General features: G+C 17.6%; 2 protein-coding genes across 2 annotated transcripts; both read right to left on the reverse strand.

Annotated features, from left to right (window-relative positions):
* Positions 1 to 4,476: 4,476 nt before the first annotated feature.
* On the reverse strand, positions 4,477 to 5,293 carry MKS88_001799 (uncharacterized protein; the record flags this gene model as incomplete). The annotated part of the gene is made up of 2 exons (XM_067214759.1): positions 4,477 to 4,860; positions 5,267 to 5,293. 2 exons carry the CDS (start codon positions 5,291 to 5,293, stop codon positions 4,477 to 4,479), a joined length of 411 nt encoding a protein of 136 aa, XP_067074105.1.
* Positions 5,294 to 6,351: 1,058 nt separating this feature from the next.
* MKS88_001800 (uncharacterized protein) lies at positions 6,352 to 7,669 on the reverse strand (the record flags this gene model as incomplete). The annotated part of the gene is made up of 3 exons (XM_067214760.1): positions 6,352 to 6,421; positions 7,184 to 7,439; positions 7,606 to 7,669. 3 exons carry the CDS (start codon positions 7,667 to 7,669, stop codon positions 6,352 to 6,354), a joined length of 390 nt encoding a protein of 129 aa, XP_067074106.1.
* Positions 7,670 to 14,646: the final 6,977 nt, after the last annotated feature.

The following is a 14,646-nucleotide window of genomic DNA, read 5'->3' on the forward strand; positions in this document are numbered from 1 at the left end:
TTCTTGCAGTTTTTTCATTAATTTCCATGTTATTCATAAATCTATCAACAAAATCTAATTGATGGAATATCTTTTTTTCAAAAAACGTATCCATTCTATTAAGTAATGTTTTTTTATTTTATACGTAATATATATTTTTCCTCTTATTTTAATAAAATTTCTTTTATTATTTTTCTTCGTGATTTAGGGAATTTGCCATTTTTAATTATATCCTTCTTTTCATTTATTAATTTATTGTCACCCCTGTCATACAATAAATCTCCAGCTAACTTTATATTCAGCGAACTCTATGATAAAAATCTATTTGTTGATAAATATGAACAATCATCTAGTTTATAATTCTTATCTGTAAATTTACCATAGTCATACTAAAAAAAAGAATATTAACATTTATAATTTATAAGTATATATATTTCTATACTAAAAATATTCACTTTCTAAAAACAAAAGTTCAAACCCAAAAAAATAAAAAATTAGAAATATTATAATAATACTATATTACCGTTATAATTGTAGGCCATAATAAAAAGTGTTAATGTAAATATTTTAATAAAATAGAAGAGCTTAAAAACTTATTTCATTGTAAGTTTCTTTAATGATATTATATATCGACTAATAAAAATGTAAATTATATTTTAATTCCTTCAAATAGTAAAATAAACATCTTATATTATTTTTGATTTTTTTATATTATTTTAAAAGGAATACATTGAACTTATATAGATATAGCTTATATTAAATTTCGCAAATTAAGATTAACATTAAAATTGATACAGAATAATTTAAGAAATGGTTTATTGTATTAAAAAAAAAAAAAAAAAAATAATATAAAAAAGAGGAGTATTATATAAGCTACAAACAAATAAATGATTATTTATTCAGAGCACATTTTTTTTTTTTTTTATTTAAAAGAACATATATAATGTAGAAAATGTACAGTCATATATATTTAGAAGCTAACAATGAACTTTTACATTGTTTCTAAATAACTCTAATTTTATAAGTTTTTTTGTAGACTTTCCTCCATTTAAATAATACTAATTATTGTAGCAGTATGAATAGTAGCAAAAATATATAAAGTTAAGAAAAATATTTTTAATTATTTAAAATACAGATTAGTACATATCCAAAAAGAAAAACATGCTTTTTTATAAACTATTATATATTAAATAAATAAAATTTATTTTTACAAGGAATTCCGTAATGAACGTATATTTTTAAGGGTACTATAATAATTAATGTTATATTTTTACTTAGTGTTTTTATAATATTATAATTTGTATATAAATCTGAATATAATTTATTTTCATTTAATGGCATATATATATAAATATAAATTCCATATATTATTTAATCCTTTTAAAAATATAGATAAACATATATTTGGAAAAATATTAATATATTAAAGAAAAATTAGGAAAAATAAAACTTAGAATAAAACCATGTATACAATTTAGTAAATTCAAAAATATTTATAGGCATAATATATTACAGTATAAAAGAGTAAATATAAATTTAAAATATAAAAAGGTATAATAAAAATAATTTACTAATGAAAAATTTTGAAAAAATTCAAAATATACTATTTCTTTTATATACATACTGTTACAAAAACATTTTTAACAGAATCTATAAACAACTAATGTTTTTATATTACATAATAACTTCCAATAACAATAAAATTATATTGTATCCATATATTATAACTTTTTCTTATAAGACAATGCCTAATAATTATAAATTTATTATATATAAAAAAATTTTATTAAAATTGTAAAAACAAAAAAAATAATACATTTAAAATAATTTTATTAAATTAATAAGGGAAATTGAAATAATTAGTATAATTATATTTTTATTCTATCACATTATTTGTAATCATATCATAACATCCATAATAATACCTATATAATACCCTTTATAATCTTTTATTTTTTTATAAACATATATCTTAATAATTTTAATTTATTCCAAATAAAAAAGGGAGTAATACGTAAAAATTTGTAAAAAGGCACTTTATAGGTTATATTATGAAACAAATTACAAAAGTGTAAAGACTAGTTTTAATTATAATAATTGAATTAATTTAAATTCGCAAGAATACTTAGGAATAAATATTTTTATTAAAACTTTTTTCATTTTACTATATATTTAATAGAAATATTTATTCATTCAGATGATTTATTATGTTATAAATAAGAAGAGTAATCATTTCTGGAAATCAATTTATTTTATCATAAATATTTAAATATATTTCTATAAATATAATTAAATTAAAATCATGTATGTATAATAATAAAATGATAAATATAGGAATACTTTTATTCATTGGAACGGGTTAGAACTGCAAAATTAATAATCCTCTATAAATGCTTTCAACTAAAAATTATATAATACAAATAAATACTCATTATTTCATAGAAATAATTTTAACCATAAATATTGAAATATATAATTTTTCTTTATTAAATGTATATAATATAAACGTAAGGTATTATTATATATATATATATATATATTAATTTTTTTGAATTATTCTAGTTATAATACTAGGTATATCACACATTTCTTTTGAATATTTATCCTATTATAATTGATTATGTATCTTCTAATCAGTGATGTTATTAATATTATATAATTATAAGATATATAATATATTTTATTCCAGTATGTGATTTAAAAATATATTATTGTATACTATATATATGTTCAAACAAAATTTTATTGAACTATTGTTTCATTAATTGAACATTTAACATTAGTATTTACTATAAATATATTAATTCTTTTTAAATATTATATTACTAATAATTGGATTACTAAAATATATTAGGACAAAAATATATAAATTAATCAAGGAAATAAGTGAAATTTCGATTTTCAACTAATATATTTTTGCAACGATATTTTTCTTATTTTAATTTAGTACTTTATTAATATTAATTTCTTTTAATAAATCTACAATATTCAAAACTTATTTAGCACATTTATACTGTATATAAGTTTTCATATATTTAAAGAATATAAGGCTAATAAAAAAATATATATATAAATAAAGTTAAATTAATTAATAAATATATTATAAAATATATAGATCAATAAATATAATGAGTAAAATATAGAACAAACATTAATAAATTAACCAATTTTATTAATTGAATATTTATTCCTTTTCGTATATAAAAATATTAGTGAGGGAGCTCATGCAAAAATAACTAAAAAAGAAATAAAATTGATATTTTTTGTTACATTAAGTAGTGGAACCTACTATGACCAGAAATTGTAATGTATAATAATACTTAAATATAATAATATTTTTAATTCAATAAAAGTATATATTAAAATAAAATTATTAAAATAAAAGAAAATCTTGTTTATCTTTCATCTTCTATTTAAAATGTTATAAATAATCTATGCCTTTTTGTGGCTTATAAAAAATTTTTATTATTGATTGAACAAATTATTTTATAATAACGAAAATATAAGAAAGCAAAATAAATAGAAATTGGTTATAATATATATGATCTGAAATTACATATATTATCTAGTATATTATGTTTCGTTGGCTTTCTTTTTTTTAAATTTAAACTTAGCTCTTAGAAAGCAGATCTATCTTTTAAGTAAAAAACAAAAATGTATTGTGATAAGATCGATTCAACTTGTTAATCTGCTATATATATACAAACATAAAAAGTAAAAAAATGAAAACGTATATATAACAAAATTAGTACATTCATTCACTTCCTTTCTTCAAACGAAAAACGAGTGACGTATATTCTTAATAATAAAGACTAATCGTACATTTTTTAATTAATTCAAAAAATAGTAAATAAGTCTAAAATAAGATAAAATAAGGTCCTTCCTGTTTGTTTTACAATTACAAATATAAATTGACACACATATCAATGAAAATATATAAACTGTGATTTTATATATTTATATCAAGTTATATTTTACAATAAAATCTTGTTATATGCAGAATTATATATATAAATGACAATATAGTTGTAAAAGCAAAAAATACTTTGAAATTAAATGTGAATAAAATTAAAATATTTAAATTTATGAAAAAATTAAAAGTGTAACATTTTACTGTTGAGGATCAAAAAAAAACATCACCTGCAGGTACACCTACTATATCTCTGAAATTATATGTATGTTTCTTAATTGTGTACATCAATTAGAAAATTATATATTTTAATCGTTATAAAATACTATTTTACGTAAAAAAGATTATTCTGTATAGTTCATTTTACTTTTTAAATGTAATAACATTATATATTTTACGGTTTTTCTTAAGATATAAAAAAGCCTTACTAAAACTATAATCCATAATATATATAATGATCCAAAATATTTTAATACATCTCTAGAAGATATGGAGCGGAGCTCATCATACAACAAATATATTAACATAGCAAATGCTACTCCAACTATTAAATGGAAGACAAATAAAGCAAAAAATGCTCCATCTTTTTATTGTATACACTTCGTTATGAACTTAAAATCAGCATTTTTACTATACCTAACTAAATTTTTATAATATATTTTGTCTAATATTCTTTTGCCATAATTGATATTTATCTTATTGTAGTCCGAAGATTTACATTTCCCTACGTGATTATATCCTCCTGAGCTATTTGATATATATTCTTTTTGCAGATTACTTTTTCCTTTGGATACTCCTCCATTTTTATATACATGTTTATTTTCGTATTCTCCATTATTTGGAATATCTACTTTTTTCCATATGATATTCGAGCACTTTTCCTTTTTATTCTTTGATAGTAAACGATAAGTTCTTATATATAATTTTTCATCATTAATGTTCTTTTCATCTAAATATTTACAAAAGTTACTCTAAAATAACAAAAGAATTATTCATAATATAAAAAAATAAATAAATCCATGCTAATACGAAATAATAATAGAAATAAAGAAAACACAAAAATTAATAGTAAATGTATCATTAATAAAGATATATTATACCACTTCACTATTAAAACGGCATAACTATATTAAAAAGTTAAATGCCGCAATTTAAAAAAAAAAAGAATAACTTAAATTTCTTTATCATAATGTAGATTTTTAGTATTGTATTATATCTGATTAATAACAAATTATTAATAATAAATATTTTTTCAGTGACAAGGAGTGCTATATTTTTTTTTCATAAGGAATTAATAATATGCATATAATAAGTATAATATATTTTACAACATGGAAAATGTAAGAGAACTCTAAAATTTTATTATCATATTTTGACCTTAATATTATTTATAAAAAATAACATTAATTTAATAACATAATTTAAATGTATTAATAATCATTTAAAATACGAATTTCTTTATTTAGTGTAGTAAATTAACTAAGTAATTATTATATTAATCCTATTCAAAAATAAAATTAAAAAATAAAATTAAAAAATAAAATTATGATTTCTTAATACATGAAAACATTCATTTTGTATAAAATACATAATGTACAAAATGTAGATATTACAATTTTTTGCATATTAAGAGAATTAATGCTAATTCTAATTTCAACTCCTTATTAATAATTATTTTTTTATAAACATTATATTTTGGAACAAATAATTATTATTTTTAAAAAATATTAATTATTACAACAATATAATAATAGTAATGATGAACTATAATGGAAACATTTTTACAAATTTTGAATAATTTTAATTTTAAAACACGTTTTTCTTATGATTTATTTTATATTTAAAAAATCATAATTATATGATACTAATGTACTAAAAAATATCAATTTTAAAATAAAATATAAAAAACAAAGTTCTTATATATGTATTGTAAATTTTTAAAATTATAATCTATAATTAAATTTAAATTATTCCATTATTTCTAAGTTAAAATTTTTAAAATTTGTTTACATTATGTATATATTCTTTTTAAATAAAATCTATACTTTTAGAAGAAATATTAATAAAATTTAAAAAAGAATAGAAAAAAGGAGATTAAAATTAAAATTGGTGTAAAAATAGTAAATACATCATAATCAAGTTATAGATATTTAGAGTGAAATATATTTACCATACGCATATTAAATACGTAGTATTAAGTGTACATAATAAATACAGATAATAACAAAAATTTTTGTAAAATATATGATTTCGTAATTTTACTGCATATAATATATGAACCAATAAATTATTTTTGGTTTATTTATTTAAAAATACATTGTATTAAAAACATCATTTAGAGGTACAAATAAATGAACATAAAATTATATTTTGATTAAAATATCGCTAACAGCAAAATTGCAATTTGTCAAAATATTTTTTCCTGCATACTATAATAGAAAAAAATGATAAATTAAAAAATATTATGCATTTAGTGAATTATTCAGATCTTCCAATATAAAATCTAGTTTTTGATCATAAAATATTATTCTTCTAAATAAAAAGTTAAGAAATCAAAAAAGAAAATGTTGTACATAAGTCAAAATTATTGTAATTATATTAATATAAATCAATTTTGTAATTCCATTTATAGATCACCAATAACTTAAACATACATTAAAAGCTTTTATTCAGTATATACTTATTCTTATGTATTTAAAATAATAATATTTATTATAAATGTTAACTTAACTTTTATTATTAAAAAAACCTTAAATTACACTCTTTTTGTTTTATACTATACGAAAAAGGCACGTATAAATATTTTAAAACAAATCATACAATTTTTTTAATTCTATCAAGAAATAATCATTTTTTACTAAAAATAAATAAAAGATACAAAAACAGAATAAGGGAATCATCTAATGTCAAAACATGAATTTTCCCAATAATTTAACAAAATGGAAATTGCACCTATTTTTATGAACTTTATATAACGACATATACTCTACAAAAAAAAATATAATTAAGAGAAGACAAACTATATGTTAATGGATTTAATTAAAGACAAAAACAACATTAAAATACTAATTTATATTATAATTTAATCAAATTCAATAAATAAAAGGAATGTATATTTTTATGTTTTAAATCAAAATAGAGATGTTTGTATATGTGCTATCGTAAAAATTATGTAATTCCATTTACTCTTCTTATAAATATAATATTTTTAAGAATACTACATAACTCCCTTTTAGAACTTAAAAATTTTTCTTACGAAATAACTTAACTCATTAGTATAATTATTAAGATTACATTCTTTTTATCTTTTCATATTTTACAATTTTCATAATAGTATATATAATACCTATGATAAATAAACTTAATGCAAATTCAAAAACTACTGAACCAACTACTAAAAGAATTTTAGTTTCTTTAGATACATGAGCTACACCAATTGAGGTAAAACTTCGAATTTGTAGTACATCTGATCCACCGGTCTTCTTTGTCTTTGCTAGTGCATTAAGCGCTTTATATTTAAGTCCAAATCCATTACTTAACAATGAAAACACTAATAATATCAATAAAACTAAAAAGATTGGAATAACAACTGAAGGTTTCTTTCTACGTATATTTTTATTTGCTGTTTTTTTTATTAATTTTTATATTTTTCCTATTTTTATCTAATGAATCTAATATATTATAGATTTTTTTTCCAAAAAATGTATCCATTCTACTGAATAAAAATGGCTTCGTTTTCTTGTCTAATTTATCGAATGCATCTACACTTAATACACCCATTTTTTAGATCTTCTATTTTTGATATATTGTCTTCGTCATTTTTAGATATATCTTCATTTAGCAATTTAGAATTCCACCTGTTACCAGTTATAACATAATTTACATTTAATATAATGAATTTTCTTCTAGTAGATGATATGCCGTTAAATATAAGTTGTCATCTATCTTATTCTTCTTACACATTGATTTACTACAGTAATTCTAAAATAAAAAACAAAAAAACGAAAGCATTTTTTGCGTCCAAATATATATATTTCTATTTTAAGCAAATAGTTTTGGAAATAAAACATGAGAAAAAATAAAATAAAATAAAATAATTATTAATGTTAAAATAATTTCTTTAAGTTACAAAGTTGCAAAAATTGACATAAATATATTTTTATTCCATTTTATTATATTTGCATATGTTAACACTTACAATGATTCACGTTTAGTATTATTTTCTGACCATAATCATTTTACCAAGAAATATATTTATGTATTAACAAATATTCTTTTACATATAAATTTGCTAATATATAAAAATTAACAATGTAAGCAGTTTATAATTTATATAATTAAATAAATTATAATTACTTATAAGTTCCATTTAATAGAAAGAAGTTAATACTTTAATTTGTTTTACATTTTCAAGTCTTAATAAGAGTATTTATTTATTTTAAAATTTTTCCATTTTTCCTTTTTGTAACAGAATTGAACTTTCTTTTATTTTTTTAATTTTATAAAGAATAAAGATTCAAAACATTTTATGCTATCAATTTATATTATCAAGGACAATGAAGTAATTCTAATAAAATTAAATTAAGTCAATAATAATACAACTGTCATAATAATAAAAAATTTAAGGTATATATATTATTATTTATTGGACAAGAACAGTAATACCCATAATAATTCTTTATATGCAGATTGTAATTAAAATAAAAATACACTAATAAATCTTTTGTATTTCTTAGAATTAACCTGAGCATCGAATCCGCGTCTATGAATTATATGTTAAAAAAAAATATATTTTTTTTATAACAATGAACTTTATCAAACTAAAGTATTATTATGAACCATATAAGCTATATGTAATTTTATATATCATTAAAAACTAGAATAATATTATTTAATATATTTATATATAAATTACATAATAACAAAATATATATTAAAATATATACATATTATTATATAATTCTCTAGAATATGTAGTTATTATAAATATCGCTGATTATAAATTGGAATTTTCCATACATATTCACATATTTAAAGTTTTTTTATTATGTAAAATGGACAAAAATGTTTACATATATTATGTATTAATGTATTTCCATATATATTTTATTTATATAATATTTTAATTATGGAAAAATTAAATAAAAAACATATAGTATTTTTATATATATAATTTCGTATAATTCATATATATATCATTTTTCTAAAATATAATTAACAATACAATTAGAAACAACAATAATATAATAATCAGTTTTATCACTTTTTTTGCTTCTAATTATTTAAAATTCCCAAACTTGCAAGAAATTATAAATAATCCTCGATTCTTACAGATTTTTTTTATTATGTATTTATAATTTTACATAAATAAAATGATAAAAAGCAAAAAGTATGTTTATATATTTAAAATTTATAAATTATTTAAAAATAAATTCATAATATTTATCCTTGCTTGTGTCTACTTAAAAAAAATAAAACTTAACTAATAAAATTAGAATAATTTAATTTTCTTCTTTTAATTTATAACAGGTTTCTATAAAACTATTAATTTTTCAGAAAAAGTCGTTTAATAATATATTATTTATAAAATATATTATTATGTATTTTACAAATATTTCATATAGGTATTGATTTCGTATTTATTTCGATTAAAATATTCTATAGTAGTACATATATTATGAATTTTCTTGATAAGATATGCCATATATAACATAACCATCCCTTCATATACTAATTTATATTAATGTCTAATGTTATACTCTATATATACAATGTGACCAATATGAATAATTTAAAAAATGGAAATTTATTATTCTAATTGCATATGCTTTTTTTAATAAGGTGCAGTTTTCCTTCTATAAACGTTAATGTACTTATTAGATATATTCGACCATGAATATATAATAATCCACTACTCCATAATTTTATTTAAGTATCTTCTCCAATAAATATTTTTTTAATAATATTCTCCAAGTTGTATATTAAAATAAAAACTTTAATAAATTATTAAATTTCTCAAATGCATGATAATGTCTATATATCTATTTATTATATGTGTTTTTGTCACATTTATATTAATGTACCCACTCGTATGTTTTGTTTTTCTTTTATTTTTTTTTCATTGTTTATTTTATTTAAATATATTCTTTTTTTCTTTTTTGTTTATTTTTTCAAGCATTATGTTTATTTGAAAAAAATAAAAAATAATAATATACTAGATTGAAAAGATATTTAAATTATTACATAATTTTTATGGTTTATTTTAATAAACCAGGGACAATAAAAAATAAATGCATTGTGTACATTAATTATAATAATTTATACATTAATATAATAAAAATAAAAAAACATTAACTTTTGACAATAGAGAACAATTTATATATAATAATTACAATCATAAAAAATATTATATTATATTATTTAAATTATTATTAATATAAAAAATGCATTTTAAAGAACCAGATAAATCATATCTTCAAAAGTTCCATATCGAGTTCACAAAATACATAAAAAATAAAATGATTTTCTATAGATACTTTCAGTCACACAAATTTCATCTGAGTTGTGATAAAGATTACTAGTTAAAGATTTCACAAAAAAATTCTAATTTTTCCTTAAATTTTCCTTTTTTAATATATTTATGTCTACTTTTACTTAGATAAGTTACAAAAATAATAGATACACTATTAAAAATAGAAACTAAATTTTTATCAACTTTAAATACATTTAATGTTGGATTTTTATTTTGTTCTAAAATATATTTTACAAACTAACATAAAAAATTAATGTTTATATATAATTAAAAATTATATATTTTTGTTTTACATATACATTTAATTTTATAAAATTCAATATGTAAGCAAACACATGATATCAAGTAAAATTCACAAAAAACGAAACGTTACAATAAGATTTCTTTTAACTCATTTATTTTGTCCCATTGTAAACGAATATATAGCGGAACTGTTACAATCCATGTTATTTCTTCTAAAAAAGGTGCTATATATAATATAAATGTTTCGTTACAAACAATTATTTTTATTTATATTATTTTGAAATATAAAATTATATATATATAATAATATATTTATTTCATATATATACATATGTATTATATAAATAAAATTACGTATTATAATTAAGTATCGTAATATGTAATATTAAATATTAGGTAAAAATGAAGTAGAATACATACATATAGTATTACTTTATAAACTATATTTAGGTAATTCTTATAAAATTAATTAATTGGTACATATAAAGTAATTAATATATTAAATGTACATAGTGTAATATCATCTAAAAAAATTTATAAAAGTCTAAATTAATAATCATCGATAAATAATTGATTCTCTTAGTGAATATTACATTATTATTTATAATTTCACTTATAAGACAAACGAAATTTTAAATAAATATTAAAAACATATTTGCACTAAATGAGTAATACAGTTCACACTTCATAGTACCCTTAATAATAAATAAAAATTAAATTTTTTTTTTTTTTTAAAAATAATAACTATTATTTCATTTTATTATATATAAAAAAAGATACTCACAATTAACATAAAGCAGATCATATAAATTTTTAACTAGTTCACGGAATATCCATTTCGGTCTCAAAACATTAAAAGATATGAAAACAGTATAAGGAAAATTTATTCCAGTAAACATTATGAATTTTCAAATTAATTTAACGAATTAATGCTAACATACCATTTTTATATGAATTTTATGTAATACATATATATTTTACGTACAAATATATTTTAAAAGGTATATACATATTATTCCAATATATCGAATGATATTCAAACAATTTTTATTTATACAAATATAAATGATATAACAATGAAGTTCATTAAGAATTTATAATGCCCATATTTATATTTTATATAAAGATATTTATGTATATATAAGGTGATAATATATGAATTAAGTAATCATATATATTTTTCATATGTATATAATATTTTAAAGATATTATATATAATTTAATATTATATATATAAAGTTATTCTTAAAAAAGTAATTAACTAATTAGCATAAAATTTTGAATAATTTCCCTTTATTATTTTATATTTTGCTATTTTCATTAAAAAATAAAAAATAACTAATACATTTATGAGAGCCACAATAAATAAATATAATGAACATATTGTTATCGATGACACATACATTAATCATAAAGATGCATTCTTTAATTTTGGTAAAGTACGTACATTTTCAATTCGTAATACTGAGAAAAGACCTTGGAAAGAATGTGCACGTAAGCTCCACAATTCTACACCCCAGTTAGATACAACAAATAATATGAAAACTGCTAATGTTACTATAAATAAAACTATAATTAGTGGAGTAAAAGTTACAACTACTTTCAGCATATTCTGAGTACATTTCTTTTACTACTTTTCATGTTATTTGTAATTTTATTTATGGAATCTAATTTATTGCATATTAGTTTTTCAAAAAAATTATCTATTCTTTTAAGTAAAGGGAACTTTTTCATCTTAAGTTGTTTATTCCCTTTTTTCATATTTAATAAAATGTATTCTAGTTTTCCTATTTCAGATAGCTTTTCTTTGTCATATTTACATATATCTTCCCGTTCATTCAGCAATTTTGTATTTCCCCTGTTATCTGATTTATATTCAGTAGAATTAACATTCAATATATCTTCTGCTAGTGATCAATGAGATCTTAAAGATATAGAGCCATGCATATAATAATTTTTACAAAAAGATTTACTAGAGTTAACCTAATAAAAAAATGTAAAAAAATTTTATATAAAATGAAAAATATTTAAATACTAAGAAAATATATTATTTAAAAATAAAACATTAAAAAAAAAAAGATATGAAAAAAAACTAAAATATTATAATAATACCACTTTATTTTTATAGATATATATAAAAATTAAAAAAGTAGATACAGATATTTTAATGTTAACGACATATATAAAATTCTTTTTCATTTCATAAATCCTTAATTGTATTGTATATTAGTTAATAAAAATATTAACTATTTTTTATAATATGAAATATGTATATGAAATTCTTTTTATAATTAGTAGTGTTCTATTTATTTATATTAAATATAATAAAATGATTTTTTTTAGATATAGAACATATAAATTTTTACAAGTTCAAATTAAGCATAAAATTTACTTAGTATATTACTATATAGGTTTATTATATAAAAAAAAATAAAAATAAAACTAAAATGTTAATGTTTAAAACATTTGAAATTATTATTTAATAAAGAAGATATGTCACTTTTTCTTTTTTATTAATATTATTCAAAATAAAGAAAAAGGAAAAACTTATACGAATAACAATATTACATAGGATTAAATCAATTCAAAACCTATTTTATAAACAATAAAATTAGTTCATTTATCTAAAACAAAACTTAAAAATTAAAAAATTCATTAATATATAAGTAGAAGCTAGATATGGACTTTTAATTTGTTCTAAATAATAATTATAATTTTTTTGACATTTTTTTCATAGTTTCTCTTTATGGTAATATTAATTATTATCAAAGTAAAAACAAATTATAAAGGATATATAGCTATATCAAAAAAAAATTATTATATAAAATATGCATTAGTATCTATCTATTAAAAAAAAACACCTTTTATAAACTGTTATAAATTTATAAAATTCATGGTTAGCAAAAATCTAAGGATATGTCTATTTTTAAATATTTTCTAAAATAAGCATTGCATTTATGTGCAATATTATAACTTTTATATAAATTCAAACAGTATTTATTGTTATTTAATAAAAAGTTTTAAAGCTCATAATTTCCAAACTTTTTGTTTCTTTTAAAAAAGTAAAAATACATAAGTTTAAGAAATATTAATATAATTCAAAAAACAAAGGCAAAAACAAATTAAGTACAAAAATGTTGCATGGAACCTTAAATTTAATGAAATATTAATAGCTATATAATTTTACATATAAATGTATAAAGCTGAACATATATTTAAAATAAAAAAAAATGGTAATAAAAATTCAGTAATATGGAAGATTTACTAATTTTTCTGATTAAACAATTTAGAAAATATTCATAATGTACTATTTTATACAAACACAAACTAATAAAGGCGTATATTTAAGATTAAATATAAATAGTAATTATTATCATATAATACAAAAAATTCATATAACAAGAAATTTATTTCATATCCTATTGGTTTTACTCTTTATTAATTTATAATACAAGGGACAATATTTATAGTACTAAACAAATACTATTACTAAAAAAAAAAAAAAAAAAGAAATAACAGGAAATCGTCATACGTCTGATTCAATATGTTCATAATTCAGAAAAATTAATCAATTTATAAAAAAAGACAAAAAATATATAATTATTATTTTCAATATATTTCTATTGAATTACATAATGAAATAATGGAAAATGATATAATTACATTTTCATTTCACTGAATTTTTTATACAAAAGTTAACATTATAGAAAACATTTGTTCATTATTTTTTGAACGCTTTTAATATATAATGCATATATATTTTAAAGAGTTATACAAACCTTTTTACATGAAAAAAATTTTAAAACATAACATGTGCAAAAGAAAGTAGAATACAACTTTTATTATGAAATAAACTATAAAAGTGTAAGTTATATATTTTTCAATGAAGATAATATGTTATTTCCTTCAAATTCTCAATTGTTCTATGGGATATTTATTTTTCGCAGCTTTTTATTTCTCTTTTTTCTTTTTATTTCATATA

Source organism: Plasmodium brasilianum, chromosome 7, assembly GCF_023973825.1.
Source record: "Plasmodium brasilianum strain Bolivian I chromosome 7, whole genome shotgun sequence".
Taxonomy (NCBI): domain Eukaryota; phylum Apicomplexa; class Aconoidasida; order Haemosporida; family Plasmodiidae; genus Plasmodium; species Plasmodium brasilianum.